Raw genomic sequence first — 13868 nt, forward strand, 5'->3', positions numbered from 1 at the left:
GTTGATTGCATTTTTGGACATCAACAATTGTCATCCTAGGGTCATGTTCTCATAAAACAAATTTTTTTTTTTAAAATTATGAAAAGTAATGAAATGCAACCTATGATATTATGAAATAAAATAGTCAAATATGATTTTACAGGAAAAAACGTTGATGCCAAGTCGTCTTCATTCCTTTGACAAGATGAAAGTCATATCCTATAATTCTAAGATCTAAGGCTGAGCATTTGGAATTTGAATTACAAAAATGATTTGTGCAAGGAAAGCCTTTAAAAGAAGGTACAGCCTTTACACAATCTCTTTATCACTTCTAGGCTTGTGTGTTATTATCATCTTAATTTTTAATAGTGTAAGAAGTGAATACTAAATTTCAACACTTTATAAAGTTCATGTGATTAATAATAAAAATTAAAAGTTTAGGTTGTAATAACGCACAAACATAAAAGTTCAGATGATATTCATGCAAACTTTCTTTTTTGGTAAAATATAAATAATAGTGGGAGGGAAAAATTGAACTTCAAATACAAAAATAAATGCTTTTAACTACTCGAATTACATGCCATTACAAATTTAATTAACTATGGTGATGCGCTCGAATTTCTTCTCCAAAAGAAAAATTACAGCCTTACAGGAGAATATTGTTGAAGAAATATGTGTCATTGTCTGGCGCTAGGCCCTTAAACATCCATGCCACGTGAGCGTGCTCCGGAGGAATGACCGTTTTCCAATCCCCACCGCCCCGTTTTCTTGAGACTCAATGTAGTGGCACTGGAGTGATAACAGAATCGATATTCAGATAAAATTATAAACAAAAAATCAAAATCAATACCCAAAAAAAACAATCCAGAAGGTTGCCTTGCCTTGCCATTCTTATAAATAAATAAATAAATCTAAATGCTTAAATAAATCAGAAAATGGCTGATCCTTTTCTATGCCTCGTCAGAAGTCGGTGTTTGAGCTTCTCTGCCTTCTCTCCAGCTCCCTTTCCATCTCCAAATCCCTTCCTCCATGAAAAACTTGGTAGAATTCACACTCCAATTGCAGGATTTCCTAAGCCCAGGCCGACGCTTGTTCCGCATTCATCCTCGCAATTACATCTGATTTCCACAAGCGGTATGTATGTTGCCAATTTTCTCAGGAAGCAAACAACAGAGTATTAACAAATATATATTTATTTATTTTCTTATTGGGTTGTAATTCTTGTGACAGAGTGGTTTGATGGAAGCGTCGTCTTCTGCTTTGGGGACGAGAGCGAGAAAGCTGTTGCTGTTCCCACTGAAACGGAAATTGGCAAAGAGGATTGTGAGTGTCAGGTTGTTACTGAAACTAATAATACTAATAGTCTTCATGTGCAAAATTCAGAATTGAGCGAAGAATTTTTGGGGAACAATGTGCATGAATCCGAAAATGAACCCGAAATTCGTGCTTTTCCGGCAAGTTCCTGTGCCGCCAAGGAGAACGCTGTCGTTTATACAGATCCTAATGCGGTTTCAGCCACCAGTACCAACAACAATGTGACTGGTGGAGAGGAAACAGGGCATGCCGCCACAACCACCGCAGCAGATGAAACTGAAGAAGGCTCAAAAGTGGTTAGTCACTCTTCTTGACTGTCTGTTTCCTCATTTTTTTGAAATTTTGAATTGGCAGTTATTTCGCTATGGGTACCTTTATTTCTTGCGTAATCAGTGTAATTGGTGCTTAAATCAAATGGGCTTTGCCAAGGCTTCATGCTATCAAAGTCAAAATATAGACTACAGACATATATCTATACATGTCTAAGTTGCAGGGATGCTTGATTGGGTATTAGATGGATGCTTTATGTGAGTATTTTGACATTGCAAAGAGATTGGGTAACTGGTTGATAGATGCTATATATGTGCAAGAGCAAGGATTCATATTTCTGTAGCAACAAAATATGAATCCTTGCTCTTGCATTTTCTGTTTCTTAGGGACTCGCTAAATTTTTTTTAGCTTTTGATACTTCCAACAGTTTCTGTTTATATGTTTGAGCTGTGCCCCTTTAGTGTCTTTAAATAAATCTTACAACTTACCATAAAAGGTGACTTTTGTATTTTACTCTGTTGTTATTTCTATTTGTTTCCCCACTCTTTTGAGTGTGTTTCATTTGGTGCTGTTCTCAAGAAAACACCTCACCGTGCAAGTTTTATGGCTAAAGTAAAAAAGCTGTGGCATCAAAGTGTGCATCATTTGGAAACAATTCATGTAACTTACTGGGTAAGAATCTGGAGACAGAAGTTAAAGTGATTAAGGCTAATTAAATTTTATAGAAAAGTTCTCTGGGGCCACTGCCCAAATACACATTAAGTCTATAATTTAAAGATACAGAGAAACAATAGAGTCTGGAAAAGAATTTAATGATATGGGATAGAGGCTAGTAATCGACATGAATAATAAATGTGTACTTGGTTCCTTTTTGTTTTGATACATCTAGTGTGGATTGGGATCGAATATGGTGTAAGAGATGGAATGTCACAAATGGTGGAATATTGTACCTGAGCTTAGATTTGTATATTTTGCTTATTAATATTCTCATTGGTACCAGTGGATCAATTAAAGAGATTAAGGTGGAAGTTCCTGTTCAGTTGGATGATAGATTTAGCTATAGCCTGATGAACTGGAATGCTGTTCCTCCCTGTTGTAGGATGTAAATATGAGGGTCGATGCATTAGCAGTTAAGCCCTTTCAGAGATTTGTAACAAGAATGTTATTTCAAGATTGGCAATGGAGGTCAAGTTTGGGAAGGGAAGGAAGGAAGGGCAGCTTTGACCATTTGACTGCAGTTTTTATGAGGAGGAAGAAGAAGAAGAAGAAGAATTTGTGCACATAACAGGCTATTTTACTGCATCCTAAGGGGGAATTATTATGGGATTGGTTTTTGTTAAACTTAACACACTAACAACAATAATAAGAAGAAGAAGAAAAATGGTGGGCATCTTTTGTAAGTTTTATTTCTTATAAGAAAAATGGTGGTCTTATATTTACTCTTAGTATTAGTGGTGGACATATGATAACTTAACAGTGGGGCGACCTGTTATGTTTTCTAAGACCCAAAAAGATTTTTTGATTAAGATACCAAAAGCCTTGAGTTTGCGCATTCGTGCACACGTGTGAGAACTGCAGAGCACACGTGTTTTACAAATTTTCTTAATTTATAGCCTGACCTTTAGCTGAAGTAGGCATATAGTTGCTACTTTCCGTTTGACATGTGACATAGATTTCTCATATTAAGGAACTCAAATGCTTTTGTTTTGTGATGTACATAGTTAGCTGAGAATGCCCCTTCCACAAATTCAGAAGACAAATTCACAGAGGGAAAAGCACATAGAAGAGATGTTTCAGGAGTATCAACTACTAGGGTAGTGGAATTGCACGCATTTGAAGGTTCTCCTGATGGGTATGCTAGTTTTTCTCTCGTTTGCACTTCTAATATGAATAATCTTCATCTTGTTGTTCTGTTTTTGAAGTTCTGTTTCCTTTAAGAAGTTGATTCTGTTTTATTGGAAAATGAAAGGCAGATAGAAATCACTAGAGGAGTTAAATATGCAGCTGCTGTCTGTACACTGTAGGTGTACCCGCACTTCTTAAGTGTCCCCAAAGGATATTTCCCAAGGATATCATGAGTTTATCTATCGTACCAAGTTGGTTCTTGGTAATGGTGAAAGGATTACTTTTTGGGAAGAGCCTTGTTTAATGCTTTGTTTTCCTGGACTTTACTGTTTGTCTAATTTTGATAGGTTTCACCAAACAGTATAGTATAGCTGGCACTTGCTGTCTTAAGCCTTAAAATTTTCTTTTTCCTAAATCTTTTCTTGTTATCAGAATTTCTTTAATCATAAGCAACACCAACCTTCTGCTATCCTCCGTCATCACATTTCACATTTCTATTCTCTGTCTTTATCATTTTTTTTTTTTCAAAATAAAAGAAGCGTTATGAAATGGGTCCTAAAATCTCTACATAGAAATTACTGAGATAGGTTTATCTGGTTGTCCATTCCTTACAATAGTTCTTTCCAATACACAGGGAGTACAGATCTGCAGCGGTTCTTCAACTGTCTTCTAGTGCTGCTGTATTACCTCATCTCCCAAAGTTATCTTCTGAATTTTTAAATGTAATATTTTTATATATGTACACACACACACACACACACATAAGCCTTGAGTTTGCGTAGTCATGTACACACGCAAGAGCTCTGCATGCACACAAGTTTTACATGTTTTCTTAATTTATGGCCTGATCATGAGTTCAAGTTGGCAGCTCACTCAGTAGGCATATAGTTGGTTTTTTCAGTTTGACGTGTGACACAGTTCTGTCATATTAAGGACCTCAAAAGCTTTTGTTTGTTTTGTACATAGTTAGCTGAGAATCCCCCTTCCAGAAATGTAGAAGATGAATTCACAAAGGGTAAATCACAAAGAGGAGATGTTTCAGGAGTATCAACTCCTAGGAAAGTGGAAGTACATACAGTTCAAGGAACTTCTGATGGGTATGCTAGTTTTTCTCCTCATTACATCTCTAATAAAAATAGTCTTCATATATTTATTCTGTTTTTTATGTCTGTTTCTTCGAAAACATTTATTCTGTTTTATTGGAAAGTGAAGGGATGATAGAAATCACTAGCAGATATTAAACAAACAAAAAAACATGGTGCTGCTGTCTGTATGCTATTTGTGTACCTGCACTTCCCAAGGATATCATGAGTTGATCTATCATACCAAGTCAGTTCTTGGTAATGGTATTAAATTTTGGGAAGAACCTGCAATGATAAGTCTTTTTATGATTTGTTTTCATAGACTTTATTGTGTGTCTAATGCTGAGGGTTTTCTCCAATAAAGCGCAAGAGGAGAGCTGACACACACTTTCTTAAACACATGGAAGATAATGATTGTATTTCTGGTCGAATTCTGAACTCGGATGGGTTGAGTTGTTTTCAGAGGGGGAGAAGTGATGCAATATCTATTGCTTGGTTAGAAAAGAATTATCCTATTTGGAATCTCAGACTATTCACGTTGACCCAAATCTTACAATAAGGCCTTAAAACTTTCTTGTTACTAAATCTTACATGTAATGTAAGTGCTACATCTTTTCCTGTTCCCAGAATTTCTTTTAGCTAAACTCCACCATAATCGTAAGCAACTCCTACCTGGCGCTGTCCTCCGTGTTTACATCTTATATCTCTATTTTTTCTTCAAAGAACAAAAAGCAAAAAAAGAAAGGATTGTTCCTAAACGGATCCTAAGATCTTGTCCATTTGCAACAGGGAGGACATATCTGCAGCGGTTCTTCAACTATTTTCTAGCGCTGCCTTATTACCGCATCCCTCAAAGGTATCTTCTTGACTTTTAAATGTAATGTCTTTATTGGACATACTTTTTATAACTTTTGGGCAATTTAGAATGGTACGTAATGATGACAACTTAGAGTTGTATTCAATATGTTCTCCTTTTACAAAAACTAAACTTTCAGTTTGGTCTCACTTTTGTTTCATGAATTCCCACTGTCGTTAATATAATTCCTTGTCCTTTTAAAGTTCTTTTGTTGCCCAATATGAAGGAAAAACATAGCAACTATTAAGCTAAAATTCGTAGTTGAAATACAAACATTTATCCTGTTGAACTTCCAAATATCATTTTATGGTTATGGACCATGTTTTATTCATGCATAGAATGGTAAGTAATGCTGACAAATGAGTTGATGTTGTATTCAATATGTTCTGTTTTTACAAAAGTTTCAGTGTTTCACAGAGTGGTCAAAAGAAAAACAATGTTTCACAGTTATTAAAGCAACAATCAACCCCACCTATGGACCACATGCATCCTTAAAGAAAAGAATCTACGTTGTCAACTTTGTCAAATGACCACTCATTCTCTCATACTAGTGCCACTTCCCCCTTTTGATATCCATAATATATGATAGTTTCTTTAAGCATCAAGAAACTCTAATACATGGCACAAGTTGAGAATGCAGGACTTTTACCCTTTGACCCATTTTGACTAAGGTGAGTGGTAACTCTTGGTCAACCACTTTAACCATCCACATAGAGTTAATTTTAGTCTTATTATTAACTTCTTCGAATCTAGTTTTTGTCCAATGGCATAATCTAATTAATCATTGACATCATGAGGACGGATAACACTAACTTGCTGTGCATGTAAAATATGCATATTCATGTCTTATGTGAGATTTGGAGTGGACGTTATAATTAATATGGCATCTACAAATGCATTTAATTGTACGTAGGTAGACACACACTTACAACGACAGGTGCACAGACACAGTGAAGTTCGATGGTTGGTTGGCTTGAAGTAAATTTTGTCTACACACAAACATACACATGCACACCTGCATGCACACGTGCAATACTTACTTGACCCTTGGCTTGAATTTAGTACAAGTGTAAGTAATTCAAGAATTAATAAATGCCAGGCATTGACAGGTGGGGAGGATGCTTACTTTGTTGCTTGCCAAAACTGGCTAGGTGTGGCTGATGGAGTTGGTCAGTGGTCACTAGAAGGTATCGTGGCGGAATTTTTTATTTGTTATTTCATAATAAGTCAAAGTCTGTTCTTCTTTTTTTATTTATTTATAATTTTGTTCCCTTGTATTTACTCGTAAAGAAGAGGTCTATTTTCTTGCAGATTAGCAATGTACTAAAATTTGAATGATTAAGTCTATTTTGCTCTTGCTTGAATCAGGGGTTAATCCTGGACTATATGCTCAGGAACTCATGGAGACTTGTGAAAGGTTCGTATCTGATTGCAAAGGTATACCATTGACCGAACCGGAAGAAGTCCTTATTAGAGCTGCTGCAAAAACAAAAGCACCTGGACTATCTACTGTTTTGGTCGCTTATTTTGATGGTCAGGTATGGACCTTTCCTGAAAATGATTATTTCTGGGTCTACTATAAAGAAAGTACCCAAAAGAGGAACTAAAGTGGAGAACCACGCAAATCCTAAATGGATGTGCTAAATTTCAGTAATTGGAAATAATTTTCCAATACTTTAAGCAAGTGCTGTTTTACTTTTATACATGCCCAGGGCTACAAAGGTTACAGATTTTTATTTTGTGTTATGTATTAAAAATGTCATGCACTTTTCCTTTAGGTATATATTTTTTATTTTATTTTACGCCAAGTTATTCTATTGTTCCTAAAATATTTCCAAATGTATATGAAAGATTTCAGTTTGTGGGCATGCCTGTACTTCTCTTGATAAGAAATTGTTTTCGTTTCATTGCATTTTTAGGGTGGTTTTTTTCTCAACCATGGTTTGGTTCTTGTATACTTCCCGTAAGCTGTAATGCTTGAAACACTTTATTTTTGAGGCTGCATATTATGCTTTAACATTTTTATTTTGCAGGCTCTCCATGTGGCCAACATTGGCAACTCGGGATTTATTGTAATTAGAAATGGTGCTGTCTTTAAAAGATCATCACGAATGGTTCACGAGTTCAATTTTCCAATACAGATTGAAAGAGGTGATGATCCCTCAAAACTTATAGAGGTACGTTGTATTAAAATCATTACATGCCCAACCAACTTTCCAAAATGTTAGCTTCTGCTCAATCACAAGAACTAATTTTGAACTTTTTACCTCCTTTGTCCTGAAAAGATGGTGAGAAAAATTTATAGTTTACCAACTCTTCTTGCAACTTGCGTGTCTTACATCTTGAGAGAGATCATGCTAACAAAATAATCTGTTCTCAGAGATACCGAATAGATTTGGATGATGGAGATGTGATTGTCACTGCAACAGATGGCCTCTTTGACAACTTGTATGAGCAAGAGATCATCTCAATTGTATCGAAGTCTATGCAAACCACGTTGAAACTTGAGGTGCAAATAGTCTCAACTGCTTCTTATCTATTATTTTATAAGCTTCTTTGAAAATGTAAATGAAAGAAAAGAACTACCATGCATTTTCTTAAAGCCTTAAAGGGGCCATAGACATTGTAGAAAGGGCATTTGGGGAAACCATATGGCTTGATAGTGGTGGTGCCAGTTCTTTTGTTTTAATGGCTTTCATACTTAATACTTCTGATTTTATCAGAAAGATACGATTGCAATGCACTCCTTGTCTACCAAACAATCCGGGCAAGTCAAACAGAGTACTCTTTAAAATGAAAACAAGTATAATCTATGTAATTGCAAAATTATAGAATTGACGATAACAACTCCAGCTTGAGCTATAAAAACCATGCATGCTAGCAGAATAGGTATCCTTATTGTAGCGGTTTTTGTGTGCATTTTATGTTGGTTGTTTACGTTATGCATCTCTTTCAGGATATAACAAAGTTCTTGGCAACTAGTGCACAAGAAGTGGGGCAATCTACATCTAGAAGGAGCCCATTTGCAGATGCAGCCGAGGCATCTGGGTATGTGGGATATAGTGGAGGCAAGCTTGATGATGTGACCGTTATCCTGTCATATGTACAAAAGAAATCCAGTGCCTTACAGTAAGTATACAATGTATATATTTTTTTCTATCATTTGGTTCAATTGAGGAGGAGTACGAGAAGGGAAAGATAAAAAGAAATTCCAGTTACTTGTAATTTGGTTGAGTGTGAAGACCTACCCCGTCAATTGTTAATGATGTTAGCAAAGTCTTCCTCTTGTAGCTGCTCCTTTTAGAACCTGTCTAGTTAGGCCGTAGATTCAAATTTTATTTGGCAGCTGTATTGTGTTGAAGGCACCAAGGAACTTGCCCAAGCAGGCCATTATTAAATGAGCTATGATGTTTACATAACTGTAGCTATGAATCTATGATGATGTGTTCTCTTCTATCGGACTGCCAGGCTAAAGCAATTGTCAGGTGAAAGTTCTGGTCTTAGATTGTGCCAGTAGGTAGCTAATACGGAAGCTTTTGAATTTCTATTTGAAATGAAAATCTAATGCAGAATATGATTGTGGCTTGTTTGCATATAAAGTGGAGTTGGAATGTATTTTCATGCATTTGATTATTGAAATTACACAAATCTCAACCTTATACGTATTGAGGAATGCCCACATTGGTCCTATACACTATTGAATTGCAAGTTTTCGGTTTCTTAATTGTAGATGATATGCTTTATGCTTGTGTGCTAACGAAGAAGGGCCTCAGTTAGATCAGTCTGTCTTTGTTTAGGCATCATGAACTGGTAAATCTTCTGCAACCTGGACTAACTAAAAGTAAATATGCCGGGTCATTTTTAAGGATAATTGGCTCGAGTCGAGAGTGCTGTTTGGCCTTTGGTTAGTAAGTGGTTGGATATTGTCGAGACAGTGGGCCCGCCCACTTGAACCCTAGTTCAAACCTCCTCGAGGACATTGGAATAGTTTATAACATCGTCATTATCAAGAACAAGAACAATAAAGCTTGTGAGAGGAGTTTCGACTGGAACGGTCTGAGATATGGTTTGGCGGGAAGAGCGGATGGTATTATTTATGTCTAGTTTGATACTAATGCATGGAAAGAAAGGGAATGAATTGGGTGGAGAACCTCATCCATTTTACCTTAATTTTCAGCCCAAACACTCAGATGTTACTAAGTGCAGACTGCAAAGTCAATAGATGATGAAAGTAAAGCAGTTAAAAAGAAATCTCACCTCCTTTGGTCAAGTAGTTTCAGCCAAGGTCGTTTGAAGAGTGCATTGAAAGAAGGCAATAAACTTACACTAAAAATCCGAAACCGCTTTGAAAAGAAACTTAGACTAGATTGACCTAAGTAAACATGGCCTATGAATTGAAAAAGAATAAGATAACAAAGGATAAATTTCATTCTATTCCCTAATGACATTATTTTTAAATTTTCTTTTACACAAGAAATATTTAAGATGGGGAAATTAAATCTAGGACCTTAGATGCATGGAGAAATACAGATTGAATGTCTGAATTAGATTAACATTGAACTTTTTCACATGTGGTCTAAATTTTCGGTTTCAATGCCTTATTTCCTTGTTTGAAAGCCCATCTCATATTACATGTTTTTACTTCCATATTGTAAAAATTAATATGGTTGCAAAGCCATGATTGACCATATTGAAAAAATTATTGAAACTTATTATAGGATGTGATTATTCATGCAATGCAGTCATTCTATCTACCTCGTACCATACATACTCTTATCATTAACTTTTAGTTTTGAACTGTCAATGCCATACTTAATCGTGTTATAGTTGTACTTGTCGCTAGCAAGAGAGAGGCCAGAGAACATTTCCCCTTTTATTTTCTCTTTGGTATTATACATATCTTCTATACGAGTTAACGATGTTTGTGTACTATTAAAGATAGAGACGCGTATCAAAATTTTAGATAAGGAACAAGGGACTTAGGAACATCAGATCTCAACCCAAAGCTCTAACAAAAATCTGGAGTCTCAAACTTTTAGGTTGTCTGTCAAAAAATTTGAATTTCTTCTCTCATGTCTATGGCTTTCTTTGGATTGGACGTACAAATCAAAGCAAAAGCAGCTCTTGCTTGGCTGTTGTTTGACTTAATAATTGAAACTGGGTCCAATAAATCTCATGATCAATCTCACAATGATACCGCAGCTCCATGCCTGCCTGCCTGCCTGCCTGCCTAGCCTACAAAGCAAACAAGATGAAAAAGGTAACCCCTAATGATTTAATTGCAAGATTCACGGCAGGTTGTTTCCTTTCTTCTTTTATTATGGCAAAGGCCTTTTCATTTAAGAGCAAGAGCCCTATCATATGCGTAATGCATGCCATGCTGCTAGGAAATGATGTTGGGATGTGGGTGGTGGTGGGGTGGTGTGGTGGCCCCTCCAAATGCATGCATGCATGCAAGCAAAGACTTTTCGAACTCCTAAGTCCCCACCTCCACATGCGCAGCTCATCTCTCTCATCAATCAATTCTCTTCTAACTTGAATTGAAGGTAATAATAAATGATGCAATTGCCTTGCCTGGCCGCGATTCAAACTCAAACTTTTGTACATTTTCAACTGGGCTACCACACGCCCACTCATGAAGTTATGAGTCGGACCACGGATGGTGATTTTGATTTCACAATTTACATGCCATAATTTTAAATTCAGAATTTGATATTCTAAAGTATCTATGGGTACAGTCGTAATTAAGTTAGTTGACTACAACAATGACTTATGAAAATTTTCCTATTAAAAACAAACTACTTCGCATGTTATTATTGGGTATGATTACTGAACAAATCAAGAAGGGGTATGTTTCTGGTGAATTTGACAATTATAATTTATGAATTGGATTTTCATTATCTTGAGTCTCGCTTATTTTTAATTTTTTAAATATGTTTACTAGAACGAGTAATGCTATTGGGATACACTTGATCATATTAGCTAATCACTTTATGTGACAGTTGATGTGGTCATGCCACATCAATTGATGAATCTAGCAAGTAAGAGCATCTCCATGGGTGTATGCAAATGAGTAGGCAACCTTTTTTGTGTAGATAAAAATGCGAATTTATTATATCAATAGGAATAAATAGTACAAAGGACACAAACTGTAAAGGAAGTCATCTTAATAGCAATATGGTAGACATGTGGATAAAACTTCTCCCCAGTAACATGAGTTAGCTAAAAGTCATAACAATCTGGAGAGAATCACTTTCAAAAATAAATTTTCTATAACCCCTTTCAACCGCCATAATTTCCCTCAATCATGACATCAAAAACAAAATAACTCTCTCTCTCTCTCTCTCTCTCTCTCTCTGCACGCGCGTGCGCAACGAGTAGGCAAACCTTTGTTGCTTGCCACATAAGCACTAACATTCAAGTATGTAACATTTACATATTCCCTCCAATAAGCAGTGATGCCTACTTCAAAATCAATAGGTATATTTGGTCCTATCAACATTTTATAATAAAATATAATTTCCTTTTTCTCATATACTATTTATAAAAGATAAAATTAAATAATATAATAATAATTGAAACAAATACATTTTTTTTATACGAAAATAATTATTTTCAACAAAAAAAGCCCTTGAACACGATGATATATGTATATATAGGGAAATGCTAGCAACCTTCTCTCTAACCTTCTCTTTTGGACTTTTCCCCTTTTTCTAATGGTATAGGACACTTCTCTCTCACTCAAAACAATATTTTTAATTTTGAAAAAACATTAAATTGTATTTCCATATATACCCTTGACAGAAAACTAAAAAGTCAAAAATCCTTTGAGTTTTCATAGCCTGATCTCAAGACACACCCCAACCTCTCTCTCTCTCTCTCTCTCATTTGTGCTTTCTCTCTCTAACCTCTACAGACCCTTCGCTTCCCAAATCATGAAAGTTCAAACACCTTTTTTTTATAAACGAAACCAAATAAAAATAGAAAATAGTGCTTTGGTGGTGAGATTTGAGAAATAAAATAAAAAATTGTTCAATTACAAACAACAGAGAAAGCGAAGGAGGTGGGAAGGTGGGGCTGTTGGGTAGGGATGAGGGAGATGTTTGGTCGTAATGAGGGGGGAGAAGAAGTGGGTTTCTTTCATATGCTTATTTGGGTACTGGTCATGGGTCATTGCTGGGATTTTTTCTCTCATTACACAAATATGAGAAAGAGAGAGAGAGATGTTGGGCTGCGTCTTGGGATCGGGCTGTGAAAACTCAAAGGATTTTTGACTTTTTAGTTTTCTGTCAAGGGTATATATGGAAATACAATTTAATGTTTTTTTAAAATTGAAAACATTGTTTTGAGTGATAAGTGTCATATGTCATTAAGAAAGAAAAGAAGGTCTAAAGGAAAAGGTTAGAGAGAAGGTTGTTAGCATTTCCCATATATAAAAGAGGAGATTCATAGCCCTGAGGCCTCGCTTGAGATAAAGAATGACTAAAGTTAGCTAGAGTATCCGTTTTAAAATTGGTTTCACTTAACTTCATCACAAGAATTGCAAAGATTAAGAATTTCATGCACCAATAACCGAATTGACTAGGGAATTTGTGCCCTTTGATGAACACAATCAATGATTAGTTTGAGGGGTGGCATTTTATTATGAAAACCGACTCAACCGACTGACAAAAAATCGTCCTCACTTCAATAGGGGAGGAAAACCAATCGACAGTGCCAGTTTTTGGATCGACCTACACCTTGCGGTTGTCAAGGCGGTTTCGTAAATCGACGGTAGGGGTGGGCACTCAAACCGGCAAACCGGAAATCTGAGCCAAACCACACCGAACCAAACCGGAAAAAAACCGAGTTGACCAAAAAGTCAAAAATCGGTCAAAAACCGAACCTGACCGGTTTGGACCGGTTTCGGATCTGGTTCCATGTCTTCAAAAATCGAACCGGGCTGAACTGAACCGGTGAAACTAAAAAAATATATAATTTCAATATATATTTATATTTAATGCTATATTTTTAATTTCACTAAAAAAAACCTAATATTTATTCAAGTTCAATGTCAAAATATCTCTCTTTTCTCACTTTAATATTTATTCAAGTTCAATGTCAAAATATCTCTCTTTTCTCACTTTAATATTTATTTTTTATATGAAATTGAATAATTTGTTAATTTTCAATTAAAAAAATAATATTTCTGTTGAGAATTGTATTACAAAACAATTTAAAAAAATAATTTTTATAATTCGGTTCAAAATCGAACCGGAACCGGACCGAAATCGGTTCAAACTGAACCGGACAGTTTTTGAATTTTTTTAATTAAAACTTAACCGAACCAAACCGCATGAATAGTACCGGATCGGTTCTAATTTAAGGCAAAAACCGGTCCAAACCGAACCGTACCCACCCCTAGTCGACGGTATAAATCGTCCTTACTCCAATATGAGTGTATGAATATGTAAAATCTAAATTTGATGGATCTATTTAAATTTTTATTTTGGGTTTGATTAAGTTGGTGGCGTGAATATATG

General features: G+C 35.7%; 1 protein-coding gene across 4 annotated transcripts; it reads left to right on the top strand.

Moving 5' to 3' along the window:
- The first annotated feature begins 846 nt into the window (after positions 1-846).
- LOC117615721 (probable protein phosphatase 2C 62) lies at positions 847-8918 on the top strand. Of its 4 annotated transcripts, XM_034344855.1 has the most exons (12): positions 847-1113; positions 1210-1589; positions 3285-3415; positions 4043-4109; positions 4375-4505; positions 5280-5346; positions 6446-6533; positions 6715-6884; positions 7380-7523; positions 7632-7634; positions 7727-7855; positions 8303-8918. In XM_034344855.1, the coding sequence occupies exons 1-12, from the start codon at positions 915-917 to the stop codon at positions 8477-8479; spliced, it is 1686 nt and encodes a 561-aa protein (XP_034200746.1). In that variant the 5' UTR covers positions 847-914; the 3' UTR covers positions 8480-8918. The 4 variants fall into 4 exon arrangements, with proteins under 4 accessions (XP_034200746.1, XP_034200747.1, XP_034200748.1 ...); XM_034344856.1 differs by lacking the exon at positions 7632-7634; XM_034344857.1 differs by lacking the exon at positions 8303-8918 and having other exon boundaries at positions 7627-7634; positions 7727-7827.
- The last annotated feature ends 4950 nt before the right edge of the window (positions 8919-13868 follow it).

The sequence above is a fragment of the Prunus dulcis genome, chromosome 1 (genome assembly GCF_902201215.1).
Source record: "Prunus dulcis chromosome 1, ALMONDv2, whole genome shotgun sequence".
NCBI classification, from domain to species: domain Eukaryota; kingdom Viridiplantae; phylum Streptophyta; class Magnoliopsida; order Rosales; family Rosaceae; genus Prunus; species Prunus dulcis.

What these genes read in the sequence shown, in the direction of transcription:
- LOC117615721 (XM_034344855.1), top strand. Translation starts at nt 915, where the DNA reads ATGGCTGATCCTTTTCTATGCCTCGTCAGAAGTCGGTGTTTGAGCTTC. An exon ending in TTTGAAGGTTCTCCTGATGG is followed by an intron (nt 3,416 to 4,042) that starts GTATGCTAGTTT and finishes TCCAATACACAG; the next exon opens with GGAGTACAGATCTGCAGCGG. An exon ending in TCGCTTATTTTGATGGTCAG is followed by an intron (nt 6,885 to 7,379) that starts GTATGGACCTTT and finishes TTTATTTTGCAG; the next exon opens with GCTCTCCATGTGGCCAACAT.